The sequence below is a fragment of the Genypterus blacodes genome, unplaced genomic scaffold (genome assembly GCF_046128005.1).
Source record: "Genypterus blacodes isolate CSIRO-AG114 ecotype Tasmania unplaced genomic scaffold, CSIRO-AGI_Gbla_v1 ptg000044l_1, whole genome shotgun sequence".
Classification (NCBI taxonomy): domain Eukaryota; kingdom Metazoa; phylum Chordata; class Actinopteri; order Ophidiiformes; family Ophidiidae; genus Genypterus; species Genypterus blacodes.
In genome coordinates this window covers 3,745,749-3,771,971 of record NW_027466857.1, presented here as the reverse complement: position 1 = coordinate 3,771,971, position 26,223 = coordinate 3,745,749, and the positions used below count along the sequence as shown (strand labels likewise).

General features: G+C 40.1%; 1 protein-coding gene across 1 annotated transcript in view; it reads right to left on the bottom strand.

The window, feature by feature from the left end:
- LOC142999633 (follistatin-related protein 5-like) overlaps positions 1-26,223 on the bottom strand; it is a 107,788-nt gene that overhangs the window by 15,091 nt on the left and 66,474 nt on the right. Inside the window, exons 5-7 of the mRNA XM_076149256.1 lie at positions 22,440-22,636; positions 17,499-17,619; positions 5,476-5,642 (exon numbers count right to left, since the gene is read on the bottom strand). Of these exons, the coding sequence (XP_076005371.1) occupies positions 5,476-5,642; positions 17,499-17,619; positions 22,440-22,636 (485 nt within the window). The remainder of the gene's footprint in view (positions 1-5,475; positions 5,643-17,498; positions 17,620-22,439; positions 22,637-26,223) is intronic.

The window sequence follows — 26,223 nt, the reverse complement described above, 5'->3', positions numbered from 1 at the left end:
AATTAACTCATGCTTTGTTGTGATTATTAGGCCAGGAACACAAAATGATGCTGGACAAGTAAAGAAAGTAACAAGAACCACACACTTTTCAGCCGTAACACAGACAGAAGCCCCCAAAGCTAATTAGCTCACTGATGCTGTGCCGTGTAATGAATCCATCTGCTACACAGCAAATGTACCATCTTGTTAAGATTACACTGCAAAAAAATGCTCTATGGTCTGTTCTTTCTTCAACAGTTTCAACCAAAATCAAGAACAAGATTTTATCATATTATAACCTATTATTATTATCTTTATTATTATTGTCTTTTGATATTGCCTGCTGTTAAATGTCATGTTAAGCTTAAGCTTCGGGGATAATTTTTTCCTGTTTTTTCTAAAAGAATTTGGCAGCTAGCAGAACCAAATCTCAATAAATTGGGAAAGAAGGAAATTCAAAATAAATGTATCACTGTAGATCTAGAATAACATATTAGATTAAAGCCACATTTTCAAAAGAAAATCAAAAAGAATTCCACTGACTCAAGGTAAGAACTGATTCTACCAAGTAAAATTCATCACTTCCATTTGTCTTTCTTTGTCATTTGATCAAGTCCTTCATACCTGTTATATACAAACCAGCCTTTGAACACAGATTTCAGATTTTCAAAACCCATTTGTCATCCTGCCTCGTACATTTCTTTTGCAGAACATTTCAAACAAACTTCTTCTACATACGTCTGTTCTTCAGGGACATCAGACAAGCGTGTCTGCTCCCAAATTCTACTGCATGGCAGCATTAGAAATGAACATTTCCTACACTAAGTACCCAGTAACCTCACAATATATATATATATATATATATATATATATATATATATATATGTATATATTTCTCCACTGTATATACTGTATATAAATATGCACAGGATAGGTTAATAATAGCAATATATGATATAAAATATATGATAAATTTATAGCTTGATATTAATGTTCTCCTTTGAGTCTGTAGACACAAAGGAGAACAATCATGAGTCAGCAATCATGTATACAGACCTACAGTGTGTATGGTAGTTGGTCCCCATGTGCTCTGATCTAACCTACAAGCAGGGTAACAGGCTAAGTGAAGCATCAGAGCTTCACAATATGAGGGGAAATCGATGATGCATTTTGGCCCCTTGGGTTGAGAGCATATTGTGTCACCATTTTAAATGAAAAATGAATGGAGGGAGAAATGAAACTCAGAGGGGTGGAACGAGCCATAGCGGAGGCTGTCGACATGATTCCTCCAACTCTTCTCCCCACCTCACCCTCAACTCAGCTATCAGCAGCACCCAGCACCCCGCTCTCTACAGACACAGCAGGCTGTGGTATGACTACTCAGAGGAAAAGACAAGGGCAGCTAGAGGTGGATTTACAAATAGGCCATACCCCTCCAGAAACTATAATTAATAAAGCTGTCAAGGCTAGGTCACCTTTGAAAGGACACTAAAGTGCCACCTCATTGGGTGGGGTACCTCTGTAGTGACAGGTTTTTAGAAAATGGGCCTTGAAAACATTTCCACCGTGGTGTTATGAAACTTTGTGAGAGGAACACACTTCTTAAAATGGCAAAAATAAATATGACATCAAATAAGAGAAATGGTTCCCTTAAGGGAACTGATGCGGGGGAAACAACAATGAGCAGTAAGGTGCTACTCGCACAGCACTGGTATCACCTGGGGATGCCACGTGAATTTCCCACAGCATCTGTGTTTTATGTGGGCACATTTGCCTGAGATACACACTTCAGTTTACCACATGGGCTAGTGGCCCCAAGCTGGTGGGTTTGCTGCAATATTGAAAAACTTTCTTTTCCAAGTGCTTCCAAAGTTATGTATTGAGAGGCGAAATGCACCAGAAAAGATAAGCATTATAGTATTATTAGATGACCTATACAAATTACAGATATGTAAGGGATTCACCTCCGCATTTATTACAAAATGGTAATATGAGTCATGTGTGAGAAGACATGGCGGTCAGACACCAATACACAGCTTTAAACCCTCTCAATACCTGGTCCAGTCCCCAACTTGTGCAAACAAGTTGGGATTCTATTGGTGAACAACATATGCATAAACTCAACCTAACCTAAAACCAAATAATTGAATGTACATGAGTTTAACTAGCAATCAACGCTTTGATCTATTCGTGCAGGTGTTCATTTAGCACCGTGCATCTGTTGTACCTTTGAGAAAGTCACTAGCTTTGTGGGCTTTTTGTGAATGGTTGATGAAATTTAAAGCAATGTTGGTCAGCTCAGATGAAACAAAACCTACCTCTGATGGGATCTGCAGGGAGATAAACAGGCAAAACATACAGAGTTTAGTTCAGATCACTTGTGGTATAAGGAAGGATAAATAACTGTTAAAGGAGAGTAGAGAAAGCACTAAAGTTGCATACAGTTAACTGTGATGATAAGATATCATAGTGTAGATGTTGTGTAGATAAGCACAGCACTGATCAGGGGGTAAACCAGATGTAGGTCTGAGCTGGCAGACCATGTGATCATTTCAACAAAAAGACATCTTGATAACAGCTGCCTTGTATAATGCAACAGAGAGCTGCAACTCAATGAGCCGTTCTTTGCCATGATGATTCACATTCAGCCTTCAGAAACAGAACATTCATATCACTTCAGGTAATATGTATTGATCAAAACTCAATGAAAATAACACACATTTGTATGAAGTTCCAGTCTGCTTTGTGACATACTTTCCACAATCTAAAAAAAGTACATATTTTACCAAACATTCATATCTGAAGTAGGTTTGAAGACTCCTGTACTGATGTGACTGCAAAGAGGCAAACAGCTATCTCCATTACACTGTGGGATTTACAGACCTGCAAATTTAAAAGATGAAAGTCTTTCCCATTTCACAAACTACGTCCACATCACATACAGGCAAACCATAAACACACACACACACACACACACACACACACACACACACAGCACATCTCTGTTTGGGTCTGGTGCACCGGAAGGATTGAATCCTCGACACGGACAGATGGTGATGCAATAGTCAGCAACTGTCAATTCCGTGGAATTATAGTAAGCTGCTTTGTCAAAATTTAGAGGCTCTGTTGAACTCTAGGATGCGAGTGCATCGCGGGATTAATGTACAATTCAGTGAAGCTCAATGTTGACAAAATTCTCAAAAATAATCATGTTCTAAACTGGGAGGGCCTTCAAGATTAGGCTGCACAAAGCTCCCATGTGTACTCGCAGGAATACGAGTCTAATTAAGGCTGGCAGCGGACGCTCACAATTATTAACAGCCAGCAATTACACAGAAATTGTCTGCAAGGCAATTAAGAAGGGGTGTGTTTGGACACCAGGTGCACACAAAATCTATTCTGCTCTGTGGAAGGAAGAGTGCCGACTGCCTGGAAGAACAGGAGCCAAAAATAAACCTGGATTAAGCCACTGCCCCTCATCATCCACTGGTAGTTTCTCTTGGTCCTGCTTTGCACACAGTTCTCTTATGAGCCACAAGAGACTATTAGCTTGTTGTCTTACCGGTGGTGCATCAGTGTTTGCTTGGCTGCTCTGAAGGTAATCTGTGCACTTGCCAAAGCTGCAAACCCGGGATTATATTTATCAAAGGGTTTTTACACGCCTGCAACAACTGAATTGTATTTCAAGGTAGAGATTTGAGTATTTGACCATTGACATACTATTAGCCCATTGATTCAAGCTTTCATCTTCTATCTCTACTGAGGGAGAGTGGTTGTTGTGTAGATTGATTAGATCAGTCTCAAAGTAAAAGTGTAACATCTAATGTGTCACATCAGCATAGATTAGATTTATTAATCACAGCTGTACTCAACTCAAGCGGCACCACAGAGGTACAGAAAGTATAATATTATTGCAATTTCCTCACATACATATGTAATACTATGGGGATTAAGGTTGACACCAAAGAGCTCAGGATTGATTGAAAAGCAAACTTGAAATTGCATTTATCTTCCTGCATGTTGCATCTATAATGCATGTGACTCGAGCCAAGAGTTGCAGACTGAAATCAACTGACGCCAATATAATTGATGTACACACAAAGCCAACATCTGATTGATCCCGGACATCCTGTTCTCTTCTCTGCTCCATTAAATAAAGAAAACACAACAACAAAAGATATTCCTAAATGAAACACCAATCCCATTTTGTTTTTTTAAATGAATCATTTTTATAAGGCTGTTTTTAGAGGCAAACAGGCATGACTAAAGCGGTTTTGTAGAAGAAGCTGTCATTTCTGAGCACTGATTTGAATTGAATATCCAGCTGTGGCAGATCTCGTATCAAGTCAACAGGGCAAGTGTTGATTATTTGAGAGGCCTAAACACAGACCACCCCCTGGTAAAAACACAACGCTCCACCTTGAGTCGTCAGGCAATATCAAGAGATGAAACACGCATCACCTCCATTAAACCAGATAAAGGAATAGGGGTTAAAAAAGTTACTTGGGAGAAAAATATCAAAAAGTGAAAAAAAGCCACACTACAATACTTTAGTCCTCTTTCTCTCTCCAGAAAAAGAACTTCTAAAAGTAATCTCAATTTCTTTCTGGTTGTCTATTTGAGTACTTGCATTCTTCCCATTAAGCCATAAATTGTTTAAAGCAGTCATAATATATGACACAAAATAACTATAAAGGGGAAGTGGAAAATCTGTTACATTAATGTGTACAGCCTCCAAATCTCCCCGTGGCCCAGCAATGCTCTTTATGGGAATCACACATCACCAACACCCAGAACCAATGTGCTAGTTTAGAGCCAGTTGATGGTGCCAAGGATGACTGGCGACAGCTGGGTGCCTCTTACTCATTTTAAGGGTCATCAACATTTAATGTTACATTAGTGGCTTCGCTGTGTCTCCCTTTATCTACTGCGACAGTGTTGACTTAATTATGCACAGCAGTATCACACTTATCTTGGCCAGGCCTGACACACAGAGCAGTATGGGAACAGCTAAGAGAGGCCTGCCTTTTCCAAAGCTCTCCACATAAGCATCCTTCCTCCTTTTGATGTGGATGAAAGTGACACAGAGGAGCGTCTGGGGTCGAGCCAGACGGTCACACACATGCACACATCACACATGCAGATTAACACTTTGCGCACACATACACACACACGCAGCCTTTCATCACCAAGCGAAAAGTAGGTTCCTTCCTCCAGGGCTCAACCCCTTTGGTATCACTCTTTATCTTCCTGCTTTGTCTGAGAACCCTGTCCCCTCCCAGCAGTCCCTAGCCAGAATAGTGGACCAGACACAGAGAACATAAAATGACATCCTACATTATTGTCAAACCTGCAATACAGAGCTGGGGACAACCACCAAATAGAAAGCTCTGACAGCCTGGGACAAAGCCAAAAAGTCGTGTACAACGAATAATTTGGACGAAATCAAACTCCATCTATCATTCTGCATGCAGTAGCTGTCTCTGATATACTTACATTTATGTCCTCCAAGTTTAAAGAGTTCAGAAGCTGATGGTTGCGTTTCCACAATATCGGAGGCCTTCGATCCCCAGCGATAGCGCAAGTCAACACAGCACTCTGGCCCACAGTTACCGTGGTGACCTTCACTTTCTGGTCATCAGGAAGGATCAGCAGGTACACATCTGTTGAAGATAGAAGCAAGAATGGATGAATTATTTTCAGCTTTAAGAGGAGGGCAAAGTTTAAGTTTTTGGAGAGTTGAAGTCCCAGTTGTTGGTAAAACTTTTAAATTAACAGAGTTAACTTGGATAAAGCGAGAAAAGAGTGTTCAAGGTCCAGAAATGTGATGGAATCCTCCTGCTGCTCAATTGCTGCAAGATTTAGTAAAAAAAAAAACCTGCTGGGCTTGAGATCGATGTGAAACTACGTGCTCACCCAAATATCTCCCCTAATGAAGCCTGGACAAGAAACAAATACAAAACTCTTTCAATTAACTGTTGTTTTTCCAGTACATTCTTTAATTCAAAGAGGCACCCAGTCAGCATTATTGCAATCTATAAAATGACTGGAAGAACTTAAGCTCAATGTACTGCAAATACTTTACATAATTGGAAATTCTACCTTCTCTTTTAGTCTCTCTGAGGACGTGTCCACTGTTGTGTATCTTTTGTTTTCTTTCTTTTTGGGAATAGCAGCATAAAACAGAATTTTCTTGGAAGCAGCATAACTCCAGCTGGTCTGCTGACTGCTCGAAACTCATCTGAGGAGTGTAGCTTTTTACTCAAAAGTTGGAACATTTTTAATAAGCTCTGTGTTCTGAGACTCTAGACTCTCAACGCTGGTGCAAATGCCCAAGAGTGAACCCCTTCCGCGGAAAGTTATGGAACGGAGAGGCTGGTGCTGCCAAGAGAGAGTGCCTATGGAAACACTGCCTAAGACCTTGACCAGCATCCGTGCTTTGCTAAATTGAGGATTCTGTGAAAGAAAAATACACATGTGCTGTAAAATGCACAGCAGAAAAGAAAAAGACATAATAGAGCTGAAATGTAACATCTACCTCACAGATTATTATATTTGATAATGCGGACAAAGATGAGTAGAAAAGGTAGGAGGTCAACACAGGCTTGACTGATGAACACCTCTGTTGTGCTGACGAGTACAATGTCCACATCCGCTTTTTGGTGGTGTTATGACCCCAGTGAGGAAATGCTTTTTAATCTTCCTCTTGGGTAATGAGCACCAGAGCAAAGGGAAACAGGGACTCAATTTGTTCTGCTTCTAAGGGCATGAAATGCAAAACCTAATGAAAGAGCAGGTCCAGCACAATGTTCAATCGCCACAGCCCAGAGAATAAGGACGAGAGCACCTTCAATTACAGCATGCCTCTAATGACTCAAGTACCGATGACTTCTGAATGCTTTTTTTCCTTACTTTCCACTCATTTGGGTAATCAGGCTAAGGCTTTACGAATACTTCCTCTCAGTGCAAAGATATCTAATCTCTCATTTAGCCCTGGGAAACCCTGTTTAAACCCAGGAAAGGCACTGGCAGGATTACATCAAAATTAGAGGATTAAAATGATCTATTTCTTCTCTCTGGGGTACAATCCTTAACACAATGCTTATGTGATAGTGAGTCTGTTCAAGTGTCAAATGTCAGAGGCTGTAGTAAGTGTTGCTGTTGCAGTGTATTGCGCTATGGTGTCAGGTGACTGATAGTTTGTCCAGTGACGGGGTCTAAAAAAAAATGCATTACCAAAATAAAACGGGGACAAAAATACCACAAACTTTCCCTGAAAAATGACCACAGATTCCAATCAGTCTTGACACAAACATAATGTTTTACGCTTCACAAAGGCTTCCTTATCGGTACGCTGATGCCTTGAACATTAAATAATATTTGACATGTTGTTGTGTCCACTGCTGGTTTCAAATATCCTTTTTTAATTTGGTGTGCTTTACATTTACTTTCAATTCTATTGTCAAGATTTTTGTTGTTTTGAAAAATTAGCTGTATACTTTTTAACTTGTACCACTTTGAGAACACATTGGAATGGAAACTGCACTGGATAGTGTTGAATATATTTGAAAATGATTAGTATTCATATCCCGCTGGCAGGAAAGCAGGTCACACCAAACATACAGTCTATTAGTGGGTAAACATCGGCTTCAGTCAATTTCTCCTATTGGCTGACAACAAATCATTTTGCACAGACAGAAATTCCTCTTCTTGGGATCATAACATGTAATTTGTATTGATCTTGGTGGAAAGGAAAATAAAACAGCTTTAGTTTTGTGAATGAAAAGTAACATTTTGCACAAACTCTGACTAAAGCAATTTAAAAGAATTGTGTTTGTATGTAACAAATAAGATAACATAATAATAAGATAGCTAAAACAGCGAACATGGACTGACAAAGAAAGGAAACAACTGACTTGAATTCTAATGGGAACTTTCTTGTTCTACAGGGTCTCATTAAAGCTTAATTTTAACTAATGAGTGTATAGCGAAGCTACTGTAATACATACTAATTATGTTCAAGCAAAACTGAACTCACCAGCTATCTGTTATACTGACATGATTGTTTCAGAGCTTACAGATCTTTTGGTTCAACACATGATCATACCACCAATTGACTCATTTAGGATTCCGGTGTCAGATATGGACAATTGTTGGACAACAGAAAGGGTTAAACTGAAAAAACAAGAGGAAACCTGGACTTCACTCTGTCTAGGTTACTGATATCTTGTGGAATTTCTGAATACTAAAATTCAACATGTTGCATGTTAAATGCAAAGTTGCCCAAGAAAGATTTGATTAGCAGGTTTACATTAGTTGCTTGGGTTCAAGAGTAACAAGAAAATATCATTCTAGGCCAAGTCTGACTTTGCAAATATAATGTGAATGTAAAACAAATCCATAAAAAAGAAATCTGAGGATAACTGCAATGAAAGGTAAATAACAGAAAATAAGGAATTAAGGAATGCAGGCTTTTATCAGACGCACAGAGATAATCCATGATCCTCCTCCTGACACTGATAACATTACACCCAGCAGATCAACTCTCTTGGTGGTGGGTGGATATGCTGACAAAAATCTCTTTCAATAATGTCCTTCCTAACCATTCAATTACAGCTCCCTTGTATCGTAATGCTTTTGGTATACGCTGCAAGCAGCAAACTCGATTTGCCGTTGATCCCTTGGGGGATAGAAATGTGTGAAGTCATCGGGTAAGTGTAAAGAAGAGAGTGGGCAGGCGGGGAGGCTCCATCACGGATTTAGCTATTGGATGGAGGGAGGCAGGGAGGGAGGAAACGAAGGAGGGCCGGCTTCTGACCTGAATGAGAAACTCCTGAGAGATGGGAGGCCGGGCACTGCATGTCCACGCAGACTCAACACTTTGAGTTCAGCGCCTCCTCTGTGAGAGATTTATCAGAGGAGGAAGTGGCCTTGGCTCCTCTTTTTTCCTGTGATTTGAGGCCTGTGGGGCTCAGCCTCCTGGGAAGGATCAACCTTCACTGTCCGGCCTGTAATTAGTGATTAACTGTGAAGTCCAGACTTTTGATTTACTCTGCTCTGCTCCCAGAATGGGATGTTGGTCAGTGCCACTGTAAGAGGTAAATCACCTATTGCACTGGAAGCAACAAGCTTGTCAGGGAAAATAGCTTGGCCCTCCAGGACGTTGAAACGGGCTGGGCTGTATGAAGACAAATTGCACCAAGGTTGCTTAGCCAACCCGCTTACTCCATCCTCTATCATGCTCCGTTGTTCTCAAACACGTGCTGGGTCTCATTGTCTGTGTGCACCAGGGCTCTCATTTCTCCCGCTCTCTCTCTCTCTCTTAGTGATGTTCAATATTACCAAGGCTGAACAGTTGTGTTCCTCCAATTACAATGGGGTCGACATTTTGAAGTGGAGATAAAAGCACTTTCCCTGCTGATGAGTATACATAGCCGACACACACAGAGACTCAAATGAGACCCCGCCGCAAAAACAACCACAAGTCCATTTGAACATTCTCTGATCCCAGGATGTTTCAATTCAGTCCTAAAGTGAGGAGAATGAAGTCTGTGTTAGAGCTGTGACTCTGTGGACTGAGGCAGAAAATAAATGGAATTCAGAATTGTGTGCATTCCCTTCCCCCCCCCTATGGAGACAGTTCTTTTTACTTTTAAAGTTGAATTCTGTCCCCTAGCAGCACCGCTATACAATACGCTTCCCAGTTAGCCCAGACAAGTAACAACAACACACTAATGAGGTGATTTATAAGAATGATGCTGTGTTCATAGAGAGAGTGTGGAAACGGTCACAGACAGAAAGCCTGGTAGGTGAACATGCCTTCATTAACATATTTTAATGCAATGTAAATGGAGGTATGCCTCTAATGATTGTAAACAGACAACTATTATCAGGTTCTTTATCATTCACCTTTCACATTTCTGACCTCACTATTCACTAAACTCATTACCTGCACTGCCACAAGCTGCTATCGTCACCCGAAATGCATCCAGCTGGGTTACAGTGATATAAAGAGGTATTTCTATCTAACCTCATCTTCGTGTGATTGGAAGGACAATGTTTATGAATTACATGCTCCGGAATGCCCAAAAGAAGCTTGGGAATGGGAATTGTGGATTTATTTCCTATGAGAGGGATTCACAAAGCATGCAGTTAAAAATAATACCCAATCCATGTATATTCTGCAGATCAGTCAAATTATTCTCTTTCTCTCTCACACGCTCTCTCTCTCTCTCTTTGAAGTAAATTCTGAGCTTTTACACTTAAATGAGATTTACTTGAGACTGCTGTCGAGTGTCCTGAACTAAAAACCTTCCCAAAGCCCAAGTGCCAGTCTCTCTCTCTCTCTCGCTTAGTTTGCATGGAGCGAGTGTGTCCAGCATTACACAAATCACAAGTAGCACAGTTCTGAAAAGACATCTAAAATGCAGGAAATATGCAAAGGGGCAAGAGGGTAATAATTCCCTTTTTCCTCTCTCCTCCCCAAAAACCTTCAAAGCATCAAGACGGCAGTAAAAGATTATCAAATGGCCTTAGTGAGTGTATTACCTCTGGCTGATCTGCCTCAAGTCTGTTTTGAGAGCAGCTGTTGGGAGAACTCCTCAGGGACGGCTTGGCATTAGTATGCAACACAGCCTAGGAGGGGCTCTAATTGGACTAATTTTATCACAGCTACCTTGTGGAAAACAACTAATGAAAAATTCCCCTATCTCACAGCAACAAGTAAATCATACAGCACTTAAGCTATAGTATTGGAGGCTGTGATTTAATGGGTGCATATTTCACCTGCATGACCCAACTCCTGGCTATAAACGTAACATGCTGCTCTGATTTACTTTTTACTACTGATGATAGCAAGTTTCAGTTCACTATTCCTTATGTGATTTTTACATTTGTGAGTTGAAATGCAACCTGTTTGGGTGCTTGGGTGCTTGGGTGTGGCAGTATATAGTTTATACATTGGGACTGTAAATCTTTGGCTCCAAGGGGATTTGATTTATTGGACTTAGGGTTTATGGAACAAATTCCAAACATCAGAATTGTGTTATTACCATTATGATTCGATTCAATTTTCCTATTTTTTAATTCAACCACAAAATGTGACTTTGTAACTCGACTTCACAAATAGGACAATGGAAATTAAAATAGGTTTAGGGGAGTACAAAGCATATAGGATCTCAATGTGTGCTGGAATGTCCTTAAAAATTGATGATGCTACATTGGTGCATCCTTACATTCCTAATATACATGTGTGTTTATGTAGTTGTTACAGGCTGAGAGAATGTAGAGAGATTGGCACATGCATCAACTTTTCCTTTCACCCTGTGTCAACATGACATGACATTTAAATAATGGTGTGCCTTGTGACTGCAAATTGTGCATACTAACACGTTAGACTGGTTGACAAGAGTTGTTAAGCGTTGAGCTCGGTGAATGCGGCAAGCTGTTTTTTTCCTGTGAAATGCAAAGCAAATCTGACAGCGAGGAAAGCACTTTGAAACCTCAGAGGGAACGAAAATACATAAGGAGAGCTTTCCCTTTAACCCGGATTTATTCTCCCCTCCTATGTTGTTGCATCCTGCCGAGTGTTTTATTATTTATATTTGTTTAAATCAGCTGAGATCAATTTCTTTTTAAATTACTTTTTGTTTTCTTTCTATCTTTGTTTTGCTGTGGCTTCGCTCCACTGTTTGCACTGCACAAGATCACTGGTTAATTGGGTGTTTTGACATTTGTCCGTGAAGTTTTACCCCCTCTTTTTCTCCTTTAATTCTTCAATTCTTCATCTGAGATGTTTGCACAGAGTAAACTATTCACGCCAACCATTCTGTTTATTTCAAACAAACTGTGTGACTGCCTGCTATACTGTGCCTGCAAAACACCTACCATATGCTAGGATAGGTTCTGGGAATAATAAACTAGCAGATGCAGGAAAGAGAGAGAGAGAGAGAGAGAGAGAGAGAGAGAGAGAGAGAGAGAGAGAGAGAGAGAGAGAGAGAGAGAGAGAGAGAGAGAGAGAGAGAGAAAAAATGATTTGTATTAGAATATTGCAGAAAATGTACTGCATTTCGATTTTCTCTCACCCTTTGATCCCGCCCGCGAGACACTGTTTCGATGACGTCACATAAATAATTGTCCTGTGATTATAATCCCCCCGTCAGACCGACAGATTGCAGCACGAGTTTCAAAGTGCACCGCCCCCACGTCGAGAGAAGTTTTTGTGTTCAATCAGGGGGCAAATTTCGACGCGCAACTCCCCCCCCCCAAAAAAAAATTGTTGTGTGTTTCATAATCTAGTATGGCCCCCGAGAGCTGATGGCAAAATGTAAATTGCCCGCGATAGGAGAAAGGTACCCCACCCCTGCTCTACATGTACCACCACTTCATAATACTTTCAAATGCACCACATAAACAATTGCCTCAATGGACAATGGATAGCCATGGCCTTTAAGCAAACATTATTTCTACTAATGCATTGTTGATCCCCTGCTTAGACAAGCTGGAAGGGGTTATTTAGCGTGTGAGACTACTTTTACTGTAATTATGCAAAAGGCCATAATGTCTAATTCTAAACCTTGGGTATACTTTGACAGACATTAATGCTTTCCATTAGTCAGACTAACCCTGACCTCAACATTCAGATTTTCTGCTAAGCTTTTTGCACCAAATTGTGAAATACACATGAATGAAAAGCTTGGAGTTGTTGAACTAGGGAGCCAACATATCTGGTAGCTTTATGAAATAATAATCTGTCAACGGGAAAATAATATTAAAGATAAAATAAACAAAGAAAAAGGTTTGCATTCCGTGCCACAGGAGAGAATTGGTCATACAGAATTGGCTGTTGTACTAAAAAAGTTCAACTTCTGTTAAATCTCTTTAAAACATTTTGGAAATAGAAAAGCCAACATGCTGAACTATGAATAATGAAACCATTTAAACAGCACTTCTTCAAGCCTGTGAACGGAATAATCAACAGGGGTTTTGACAAGTATAAAGCCTGAGTATCCATTAATTGCGGCTGTGCCATGGGTGCGGAATAACCACAAATTTCCCCTAATAGAAGCCTTCCCTTGAGGAGATGGTTCCAATGTCTAATTATGATATGCACAGAAGTGGAGCATGTAAGTTAATAATTTTCAAGCTTGGCAAACCTCCTGCAGATCCGGGGATTATCAACCCTTAGAAATGTTGTTGCAAGGATAAAGCACGATGGTTTAGGTTAGTATGCTCACTTGCTGTAAAGAGAATCACAAGTGCAGGCTTTGAAAAGGACCTAATTCAGCAATACATCCAAATCCTTGCTTACAGGGATACATACACTAACATTTGCGGCGACCAATATATGGTGTTAGTGTTATTGCCCTACCTATTGTCAAAACTGACATTCAATTCATTGAAGTCACAAGAGGACCACATTAAGATGAACATTAAGATAGAATTGCATTGCATTCTATCTTAGTTTCCCCAGAGGACTCTAATGGTCAGGCCATGACGTCTAACCTCAGCAGAAATCAAAGCGCCGTGCCTCCTGGCTGTGTTTTCGTTTAGGAGGTGTCAGGGTTCAGATCAATATCTTGACAACTGAAAAACAGCAAGGCAGGGTCAGATACACCCAACCAGACCAGCACATGCCACCGTATGGCTGTGGACAATTAAGAAAAGCACAAATTAGGTCAAGACTTGAGACTATTTGGTTAAATAATGTGCAGTGTAGATATGATTTTTGAGATTACACAATACTGTATAGAGGATAAATCAAGTTACTTCTAATTGACCTCTACTGACTTGTAAAGCAGCTTAATTACACGCATGGATTGTGCTGTTTAACTAAAGTGATGCACCACACATTCTGTAGGTGTACCTAAGGTAATAGCTGTACACAGGCAAAGTGGACTTTAATTGTCCAGTCAACGTCAAACACGTTGTTCCTAGTATATTTTTAGGAGTTGCTGAATTTTGTAAGCCAGTGCGCCCCAGTTTAACTCGTATTAATCTGAGTCGGCACACACCGTTTACATCTTACAACACACAGCTGGATGCAATAACTGAAATCAATCACGCTGACTGGCAGCAGGACACCAGGCACACAATGCTGGGACTACTTTGGCGATTTCATTATGAAATAATTGTGCCAAAGAGTGAGCGTGACCTTTTCCTACGTTTATCTTGCGGTGACTCGTGTTCATTTCTCATGTCGGGCTCCTGTGCAGAAAATATGTGCTGTGTGAATGCATAATGGCAACATAAACGCTTCTGCATGCTTTCTGTGCTAATTATGCACTTCAATTCTAGACATTTGTTGGGAAAACGGACTGAAAACTTGATTGTCTACAATTATTGAGATGATTGTATTCATTACTTGTTCAGAATGGGTTTAGGCTGACTGCATGTAAATGTATGGACATGATGACCACCATTAAGATACCAGCTTCTATTAGCATAGCTGGCCTGCTCATATAAGAATATTTATTTTTATCAATTGCATTGTAAGGGTTTTAACCAACGTCCCAAAGCTATAATGGGTTACTTCTTTATACTAAACACTAAATACATAAACATTAATATGGACCTTAGTGCAAAACATCTATCTGTTTTGCTCCTGAAGAAGGATTCCTATTATTGTATGTTGTTAAGGAGCGATAATTTTACAGATTTCTATCTTAATCTACGAAGGGTTAACGGATATTTACAATCGATGACACAGTATCTCTCTATGATGCAGCAGGCCTTTTTTTTTTTTTTTTTTTTACAAGATTATTAAACAATGACAACAGTAAAATCATCATTTATGTAGCATACATCATTCATATCTGTCATATCATCTAATTAAAAGACATCACTTCTGCCAGATACGTCTCACTGGTAGCTGAAGCAAATTGATTCCCAACCTGATTCCAGCCTATGCAAGGGAAGCATGAATAATGCATGGACATAACAGTCTTATCTCCCACCCTGACAAACAATGTTGCCATGCTTTGAATAATCCACAAAGGTGTGCAAAGGTTCCTGATTAGTCGAATAATCGGACAGGTGCTGTTTTCATGGGGAGTCATTCTGATTTTACTGCTGTTCAGCGCACAAGATGCACCATAATCCCAATCATACCAGATCAACAAATCTACCTATGTCCGGGTTTGGTTTATAACAGCTCTTAAGGTGCGTCCATAGATTTTTTATAGTCTCCTCTTAGGAATTATGTGGCAATGAACTGAATAACCATAACTTTCAAATGAACCTCCGCCCAACCAAAATATGAGCACAGTCGGCTCAGAAACGATTCCACACAGTCTCTATACTTTGAAGGACAACACCCGAAACATTCTTCTCTTAAGCACAGCTCCATATGAATAAGTACCGCCTCAGGTAAATGAATAAGGCGATACTTCTTCGTCTCGCTGCAGGAGAATGAGCGTCCATTCGTTTTTCAATGAGCGTGTTCAGACTGATCAGCTGTCCTGTTTTGTTTTGTATCGTGTCTCCCCCCGTCAGACCGACCAGCCGTCCCGTATTGTTCTTTATATAGTCGGCACCTGTCCCCCCAAAATTTTGTTTGTTCTACCTTCGACGGAATAATGTTGGACTTTCAGGATTATGGCCTTTAAATGCTTGCATTAACCAAAAAAGCCAGGGAGCTACTTTCGTGATTTAAATGCTGTTGCCCTCAAAGTATACAACTTTACTTTCTTAGACCTATATCACTAGCAGTTATGCTTTGCTGTAATATGTCCTTGTGTTTAATGCTTCTTATGACACTTATGCCGCATGCTGATCATTCATCTGGGGTCAGAGGAATGAGGTCTATTCAATTGAATTGAAATGTCCAACATATATCTTCTCTATGGCAACTGATTCTTATGTGCGCATTATGAGTATTTATTTCTCAACTGTTTCATAGGCATATCAAGTGGTCTATCTTGAAAGAACATTAGAATTCAGATAAATGGGACTGTTTTGACAATAGAACGGGGCCAGAAGACACCGTCAGTGAACAAAAGTGATTGCCAAGGATGTACTTCTGTCTGAACTCAGAACTGGTTAGAACTGAAAAGCGAAATGACAGCATGAAAGAAATCCTGCAGTGCACACAAAATTCTGGATTCGAGCTGAGATGCTGACCTAGTAATACAAAGCACAATGTTCCGTGGCCCGACGCTAATTAATGGCATTCAGGTGGCACAAAAGGCTGGAGAGAAGAGAAGGAATAAGGGAGTAAAACAGGTTGAAAGAAAGTAAAACAGAATATTTTTTCACCTCAAACACCTTGTATCCTATGAGAAGCTGAGCTTGAAGGTTGGAATAAAGACTTGAAAAACTGAAGAGGGAGTAGCAGGAGTTTGAGCCGTTCAACTCTTCAAGGAAATGCACCTCTCCCTAGATTTATGAGGGTTCCTTTAAAGCTGTGGCTTGCCAGAAGGGGTTTGCTCCCACACACTGACGTATGATGTGGAAGAGAAAAGACAAGACTCCTTCAGTAAGAACAGATGATACTCCTTCACTTTGCCGTTTGCTCACGTGACTTTTCTCCTTTTTTTTCCACACTTAATACTGATGAGATGAAGGTTGATTTTTCATTCTACCCCACTGCTAAATACATCAAGGCTGCCAAATGTCAGAAGATACTCTGCCAGAGAATATTGAGCTGACTGAAAATGTCAGATGGAGAGCATTCATAAAAGAGGGCATGAGGAAGAAACAAAAAGAGGAAACGGGTGCACATGTGTTTGTGTTAGTCAGAGCACCTGTCATCATTATGTTGCCAAATGAGGATTTGGATAGAGCTATCTCAGTATCTCTCCTTGTGATCTGGTTCATTTGGCAAAGACATAACACTGAACCCCTTTACCCATCTACCACGATGGAGCAGAAGTTTTGTATGGACCGACAACACTGTTGGCAACAATCTTGAGTCCTGCATGAATAAGCCTTTGGCATGATATCAAAGTAAAATAACTAAGCCAAGTTCATCATCAACATGTATCTGAAGAAGTGCAACACAGGGAGAGTACAGATGTGAAGTTTCCTTTTGGATTTCAAAGTAAAATGCAATTTAAACTGCATTAGGCATCTTTTCCCTTGATGAGGTTCTTGTGTCTATAGAGGGAACAGCCTTCAATTTATTATATTTAGAGAAAGATGAATGGAAGGATACAAATCTAGGAGGGTTCGTTCTCATGCAACTGGACTTCATCAGGTGAAAAATTACAGCATTTCTATTGTTATCTTTTGTATTTATTGCATTAATGTCTGAGTAGGTTATATTTTGGTGTTTAAAAATGATGTGGCAATCTTGATTACAGTGTGTAGAACGGAAATGATTAATCTGCATCAGGAAACAGTTTATTGACTCAGTGTATGAGTGAGTCATTGGGTTGCTGCAACTCTGACATTTGATCCATGCTGACTTAGACAATGTAAATGTAAACGTGATATACCATATGAAGGACACTGGTGCCTAAGGACACAGAACAAGCATGATTCTAATCACAAAAAGCATTCGGGTAAGAAAACAAACTCACCAAAAGCTGTGTAAAACTCCTCCTTTGTCAGATGCTCGTCGTCATCGACATCGTTGTACTTCAGGAGGTCGAACAGCGTACATTCAGAGATGTCCTTGGACAGACCTTCTTGCTTGATGACCTTCAATGAGAGCAAACACTGATGTTTAGTCATTCTGTGTAGACTCCGCTCCAGTAGTTTGACTTCACGACATATTAAATAGTGAACCACTGCTATCTAAAATAAGATATTCCAATAAGGAAGGAAGGAAATTAGGATTTGAATATTAGTGATAGCTGCTTCTTTTCAAAACAGAGTTTGTAAATGGTCTCAGTGGTGATTCACTTCAAATCAAATCAGCAAACTGTAACAGCCACAGCAAGTGGGATGGAATGGAATATTGCCTTTGGTAGACGCCGTTATCAAGCTGAAAGGAGAACTATCGGAATGAGTAGATGTGGTTTTTCTCCAGGCTTTAACTGGCCCACATTGTAGAGTGTTCAGACCTTTAAGATTGGATATGAGGATTTTGTGGATTCATCAATGTGTGGAAAAAGAGAATAAATTCCTTTGTATTTTATCCCATTTCTCCCCAATTTGGAATGACCCCACTGACCATGTTCCTGCAGTCCTTATCATTGTTTGACCCCCACCTCTGTGGCACGTGGTGATCTGATATCTCTGATCTACTGTATATCTAAGTACAGCAAAACAAAGGAGCCGTCGTTGTTGTCACCATTTTAACTTCTAGTGAGTGTGGAACCCCTCCATCCACACGTATAGACAGCCGAATGGATGTGCAGAACCCTCTCTGCAAGCTGCTGTCCGTGTCCATGACCATTTCTTCCTCTGAGTGTCAAAGTCGGTGAAAGTTTAGCTGTCAGTTCATTGTGGCATGAGCTGAGACCAGCTGATGTTTTGTCACAACAGATTGCGAAAAGGCCACAATCATTGTGCAGGTTTTATCATCGTCCTGCTGAAGCATGCGCCCTCTCAACACCGTCTGCATGGCAGCCAAACATCCATCATACCAGATCAGCTGTCAAACTGCTGATCACTGGGGACAGCTTTATACATCATGTATCTTCCATCGGATCGGCGCCCTTCCTTTCCAAGATGACATGCTCCAAATTTAGGTTTCACTTGTAACGACATATCTTGCAGGAATTGCAAACTACAAAAAATTGGGGTTTACACAATATAATCACATATTTTGGTACAAGGTTAAAAATATCACCTTGTGAACAAAAAACTTACTTAAATACTCTTGGCTCTTTGGTTCTTCCTTCTAGCTATGGCTCTGAGTATTGCACATAAAGGTGGCCTTTCAAAGATTTGTACAGTGTAAGTGATCTTTGAATCACAGGCTTTGATGCTTAAATTCCATTTCGTATACATTTTACATGACACAGCTTTACTCCCCCACAACTTTTTATTCCTTTGCTTACTTTAGATTCCTGCACTCACTCTCCTGCAGCAGTGACTATCCGACTGTTAAAAAGGGCCATGGACGGACACGCTCGCTGGCTTTCAGCAGAGCCTTTGAGCTAAATAGCTCACAACACATCACTGATGGGTAAAGCAGCTGTAATGTTTATTGAGAATGCAGCTTCTGACTGTGTCACATCAAAGCTTTATTTACAGAGCCAATGTGACATCGCTCGATTAGAAAATGCGACAAAAGATACAACATCGCAACGCGAGTATGGTTCTAATCTGAAAATAATCTAGGTTTCATTCTGGCAATGAATTAGCACACACTTGTACATACAATACCGGTCATTAGTCCACTTCAAGGTTTAATTATAGTCTGACGTCTCAAAACCACTTTTTGCTATCATGGACTTGGCTATGTCTTTTTTAAAATTCTTATCCGTCTTAACTGTGGCCAATACTGTTGGCCAAAATGCCAACATTTTCTCCAAAATAATTTATAATGCCTATGTAAAAAATTTTAAGCAACATATTATAGGGAAGTGCTACTGTGTCTATAAGGACCTGTTCACTATCTTTGTTTATTTTCAAGGTAAACCTGGAGCATATCTTCACCAACAGTGTACACACTTTCAGGGGTAGGTGTGAAATTAAAAACAAAACACATTTTGGGTCTCCAAAATAGATAGCGAGCGAGGGGGGTGGGAGATGGGGGTCCATGGTGGACAGGTTAATTAGGGGGCAGCACAAAATGCCTCAAGTAGATTTGTTTATCTGGGCACTTGTTATCATTTAAGGCCTTCTGTTTGTGAGCTTTGAGCCTAGCCCAGGTTTTGTACTTTCATTTGGTGATAAGAGGGTGATTTCCTTGTGCAGTTTATGAGAGCCCATACACCTAAGCTGAATTTGCATAAAACTACTGTCTTCTTTCACAGTTGTGTCATTCATGAATAGGACAAAAAAAAAAATCAGTCTGTACATTTATTACTGAGTATCAACTTTTATCTGTTCAGTATGTTTGAGAATAAAAATGCAAGCTATAGCTCCTGAAAGGCTTTAGACCAAACATTTAATACACTGGTATAAAAAGTAATTAAAGAAGAATTAACAATTAAACGCATGAAAGCGTCCTGGTGGACAGCTCAATATAAACTGTGTTAATTAATTGATCTATAAGACTAATGAAATTATTTCTCTGTGGTATTCATTGTATGATATTTATCACGTAATAATTCAGTAACATTATATAACCAAAATCTAAATATTTTTAATTTTCACTATCAAATAGTACAAACTCAAGAAAATAGATGTACTTCCATCATTTTAGCAAGAGCTGTTTTTTGAGGGGCTTCTTATGGGAATAACCACCTGGATTGTTCTTCCTGCTTTTGAATTCAGCTGAAATCCACACTGAGGCAACCTGCAATCCACTGATACTTCAGTTCCTGACTATTCCAGTAATGTCCCCTTCTCTTCTTTCCATTGAGTATTCTCTGTTGTGCCGTCAACACTGTATGAAATGTAGCACCATTCCCTTAGGTGTCAAGGATAAAAGAAGAAGAGAGCTAAAAGCAGCCCTTGAGGAATCCCGAAAAGAGAAAAGAGCCTCTCCATCTGGATCTTAATTATTACTGACCAGCTTGTGTCATTCAAACACCTGGGGAGAGGAAACCTGGTACAGCTGGTACAGGTTTGGAATAGTATAGATAGCATCATCAATAGGTCTGAAACTCTGCCCAGGGCGATAGTCAATAACCTATAAGGGCATATTCATATCCATAATTCATATACAGAGCAGACTGATAGTGGTCCTTGGTAAAAAAAGAAAAAGAAAAGAAACATATCACAACATGTTTTTTGATTATGCATTTCAATCACTAGGCATTGATTTCTCGCATGCTGTCACACGGTACCACTCTACATGGAAAAATATGGAAAAATATGAAAATATGCCCCAACAATATCAATAGTTTTGAGAGGTAACTCAATAAAGAAGCTTTGAACCCAAAATAAGAAAATCAAATCAAATGAATTCAACGTGAGCTCCTTGGTGGAGGAGACTCAGACAGCGCTCACCAAGGTGACCCCTGTACAGATTGGATATCCTATTGGATCAGCGGGAAACTGACCTGAGAACCGCATATCATGGCTCTGAAAACCACCACAGGTTGCTTACCCTTTCAATTATTCAAATGCTGTCTATATTAAATCTATCCTCGGGTACTGGGAGACTGTATTGTTAAGCACGGAATATCTTCATTCCACATCCCAGCCACAAAATGCTCTTTTTTACAACCATTCCTCTTGGCAGTGCTGGTCAAAAGCTGTAATCTCCTTAGAGCATGGAGGCCCTTTGACCCATATTGCTTTTTAAAGGATTTACCTTGAGCCCTGCACTACCACAACCAGAGCATAGGTTCATAAGAGTTAAAGGGACACAATTATGGAAAGTATCAACATGTTTAGTTGAAACACTCGAACACTGTTCATAATCAGCCTCTTTGGGATGAATTTATTTAGATAAAAGTAACATATGAAAGTCTCTGGCAGAGATGAGAGATACTAGTGCAACAGACATTTTGTACGTGAGGTCATGGGTCACATGAAAGCTTGTGACATCTTCAACACCACAGTTGTAGTTGTTGATCTCTGAATCATTCTAGCAGTTCAGAACAAACATATCTGGCAAGAAAGGGGGAGTATGTGTCTTGTGACATCCTTGAACTACCGTTAGATAACACTAGCAAGGCCTGCCAGAGAAGGGTCTAGCATCAGTTCTGCCACATGCATGCTTACTTTTAATGTTTCTCTCTGCTGCTTCCACTGCTGATTGATGCTATTTTCATCCCCCCTTCTCCCCACCATTACCCGTTTGGTCCCTATCCTGCTGTCCAGGGGTCCACGCCCTCGCTGTCTACACCAGCAGGATCTGTGGAAGCGTTATCTATACTATATTGTATTCTCAATCCCGCTGCAGTAAACCATGATTTCCCCTTACCAAACTAAAGTGACACCAGGTCAGTGTGCATTCTCATTGAATAGACTCATGACATAGTGCAAAAATAATGCTTGCGCCACGTCGACAGAGATTAGATGAAGACACAAAAAGAGATTAGTGTCTAAGAGGATCTAAAGTAAAATAAACCTCACTGCAATCTCATACATCTTGGAAAGCACAAAGGAATTAATATCATGACACCCCACACCCCTATGGCAATACACACACGCACAAACAACAACACAAGTCCACATGAGTGTTTAGAAATGATTACCCACACCAGAATAAATCAGGTAAAAGTGTTGAGTGAAATTACGCACAACAGTTATGCATTCGACAGCAGTAGTGTCGCTGTTTAAAATGGCAATGAAAAACACACTTCCTGTAGAAAGATATTTAAAAAAAAAAAACATTGATATTAGATCCAAAACTGTTCCTTTCATGCGAGAAACTGATTGGAATAAAATGTTGCTTTTTTCAATGATGCCTCATTCAGCAGCAAAATGCATCTTTAGTTGAGTGCTCTTACCTGTGAAAGCTCGCTGGCATCCACATGTCCGTTGTTATCTGCGTCAAAGCGTTTGAACATCATCTCAACCAAATGCTTTCTTGACACCATGTCGTCCTTGTGGTTCTTATAGATGTTAGACTCCATGTATCTTTTGTCGTGCAGCTCCAGAATCTTGGTTTTCAGTTTGCGGTAGTCACTCAGTCTGCAATTATCATCTGGGAGAACAAAGGCAAAACAGAACATTTTAGGAAGAAATAGAAACCATTAATTCAAATGAGAGTTTTGCTTCATTGCAATTACAGATATCATTTTTATGTAACAACTTGATCCAGTGTCCCAAATCTCAGCCAATACTAGATAAAATCCTCATGAAACTGGCACCAATAAACTATAAGCTGTTGTTCATGTACAACAAACGCAAAACGTGGGCATGTGTAGGATTATCTGCATCACAAAAACAAAAGCAGGAGATTATTTTCCTGAGACAAGCATGAACAATGCAACACAACCTTGGACAAAAAAAAAAAACGTCAACCCTGTCAGCAAAAATAATCTGATGGACAAATCCATTGTGCAGGTGTCAAGAGCTAACCCCTGACAGCAACAGAAAACATGATAGTGTTGTATTTACAATCTGCCATCAAAGGCTCTAGATCAAAGGAGTCAACTACATGAAAGGTTCAGGAGAAGAAAGTGAAAATAATGACTAGAACTAGCGTTTTTTATCATTCTACCCGTTGTTAGATCTGAAAGTGTTTCTCCCTTAATAACTGTTATATTGGTTGATGTCAACCAGCCTGTGAGAAAAAGTTTGTTTTTCCACCTCGATCCACTTTTCAAATCTCAGGGGAGAAAGGTGACATCGCTGCGATTCACTGTATTATAGCCTTCCCAGGAAACAATAGATATTAGGTGGATTCTTCTGTGAGACAAATGAACTTAGGTGGGGACAATCAGGCGAGAATGATTTAGTGAGTGCAGAAATGAGAACTGTAAAACTGTGTGCTTGCTGCGAGCTGATGACTAGGTCAGAAAAATCAGAGCCATGCCAGAAACCAGTGAATTGTCATTATCAGAAGCCTCCGATCTCATGAGTTTCCTCCAGCATTTTTATGCCGGAGCTACTTAAGCAATCAGTGCACATTTCGATGAGATGCTTGATCTAATCCCAGTGCCATAATTTGGGTATGAAAGGCTGAGTCACATTAAGGGGAGTTCCCTTGATATTGCTACAAAAGTTATGTTATCAAGGTATTTTCATTTTCTTGTAACCTTGTGATGTCTCAGGGTGTAAACATGTCTTACTGGCCTTGTAAATGTAGCTGTTTTAACTGGGAAATGTGTGAGATGCTGCAGTTTTACCAGCACATGGTGTACCATAGGCATAGTCATTTCACTGTCTTCAAAACAAATGCAAACTGCTAATATGCTCAATGAAAGATTTAGTTGTCAATTAAATTATAAATGAGCTATATTGGTCAGTCATTAATTTAAATGGAAACTGATGGAATGTCACATTTGCTTTTAGGAACAATCTGTGTTGTGTTTTTATTTCAAAACAGGTCTGAGTTGTTTTTGGTATATTGATTGTTGACTTCAAAGTAAATATCTTCTTGTATACCTGATGTTCTACAGTAGAGGAGGTGTGACATGCAATGTCAATACAAATAATGGGTAGGAACATCTTATAAATTGTGTGACCACGTTGACATAGTAACTATGGACACAAATTACTGTATCAAAATACTAATGCACAGTGGGCACAGCCAGACACTGGCTGCACCTGATATTTGTGATGGTTTTCAGATGCTGTTCCTGTCTAATAGCGAAATCAATGAGCTCAGCACATGTGCAACAAGCAACAAGCTTTGCCCTTGTGTTGATTGCGAGTCTAAGCTTGTGTCGGCTAATAACAAACCGAGTGAGTCCTGTAGTTGCACCAATAGCCCAACTCCACAGCCAGGTTACAGGGAAATGCAGGATGTCACCATTACTTTATGGTAGTTTTCTTATAGTGATTTTGAATTGGTTAACAGGACCTTACACTGCACAAAAGGAATAATGGTTCAGTCAGTTTTGGCCAGTAGTAACACTGAAACTGATTCACTGACATATGTTAAAATTGTACGGTCTTTCTAAAACTAGCAGGGTATGGAACAACTCCTGGGGCTGTGAAGGTCATCTCCCCTACCAGTCCCTTTGGCAGGTAACAACAAGCTGAACAATCTATTTTATTTAGAAAAAATGGCAGTGTTACTGGTGAATTGTTGCGAATGGGACCAAAACCGCTGTGGAAACTGTTCTATTATAGTCATTCAGGCTCCAGCATGCAGCATATGATGGGATAGGCTCTGTCTTGACAAGTGTCTGTGTGCCAGCCAAGCTGCCTTGGTCACAAATGGCAGAATGAATAAAAGATAAATGGCTGCCAGCATGCCCAGGAGATATGAAGGTCAGTGTCGTCAAAGCACATACTGGTACTTGCGTGCACGCACAGAGATAGGTGCACAAACATGCATACATAGCAGCACCCAAACAAACAGGTGCATGCTCACACACAGCCCTGAGTACTCACACTCACACAAGGTAGTGTCAGCATTAATTAGACAATTGCAACCATTATCTGTCTCAAATTAACTTAACCCACATGCCTTAGTCAAATCAGTCCTTTGGGGAAGCAAAAACTATTCAGTAAGAATCTATTGTAGTTGCAGCCAATCCATTTACTCGCATGTAGATGTTCTGATAAGATTCTCGGGCTTGTAATACCCAGACTGGGCTCCTGCAGGCTTTTCATCTACCCCAATTGATTTCAAGCTGCTAATGTTATTGTGAGTGGGAAACATTGAAATGCAACCTGCCAGCTCACTCAATCTGATTGGTAGGTAATCACTCTAGCAGCAAAAACATCCAGTTATCTCATTCACAGCTTTCTACAGCTCATTTATTGGGGAAAACGTGCAATTCCTGTTCAACAATGCCAGTATGCTCTCACACGCCATCACTTCAATTTTCAAATGTCTTATAAAGCTCAGTGTATTCTTACAGCAAATTTCCTTTTCAGGGATTTTGCATGTTACATTTTTTTAAGTGAAAACTGGAGATCTCATGGGAATTCAACTCATTTTGAATGTGTGTGTGTGTGTGTGTGTGTGTGTGTGTGTGTGTGTGTGTGTGTGTGTGTGTGTGTGTTAACCCCACATACTAAAAAAATTCCCTTTCCATATTGGATTTTCCCACATTCAAATCTAAACAGCTCTGAGCTCTGTGTCAGCTGGATGAATAAGAGCCACCCTCCTTTTATTGGTAGTTACAGTGCCGTATGGGGATGAATGGCTAAAATCTGAATTTATGCTTAATGGTGCTTTTCCCCACGGTAAGAAAGGAGGGAGGTGGAGTCGGCGCTGTTGTGATTTTCATTCGACCGTGGACACTCTCCCACTTTTATGTGTTTTGAATTACTGCAGCTTAATTACCAAATGCGACCCAATCTTCCCTTTTCCCATGTGTAATCTTAAACTTTTCCCTTTTAGAGTTGGCTGATAGCCTGCTCATTTATAACACATACTAATGGCAATACAGACCTATTTTCAACATCCTATTAAAACAAAGTAAACACACTTCAGGAGGGGTAACAGTCTTGTAATCGAACCACTGGAGGGCTTTAGGATAATGCAGCTTTTGTCGACCTTACCCATTGACGGAACACATGACTCTTAAGGCCAAAGTGTACATCGTAAAGCAGTAATCAAGGCTTAATTGGATGGTGTGGAGTGGGTGAAGGATTGGCTTGGGTGCAGGG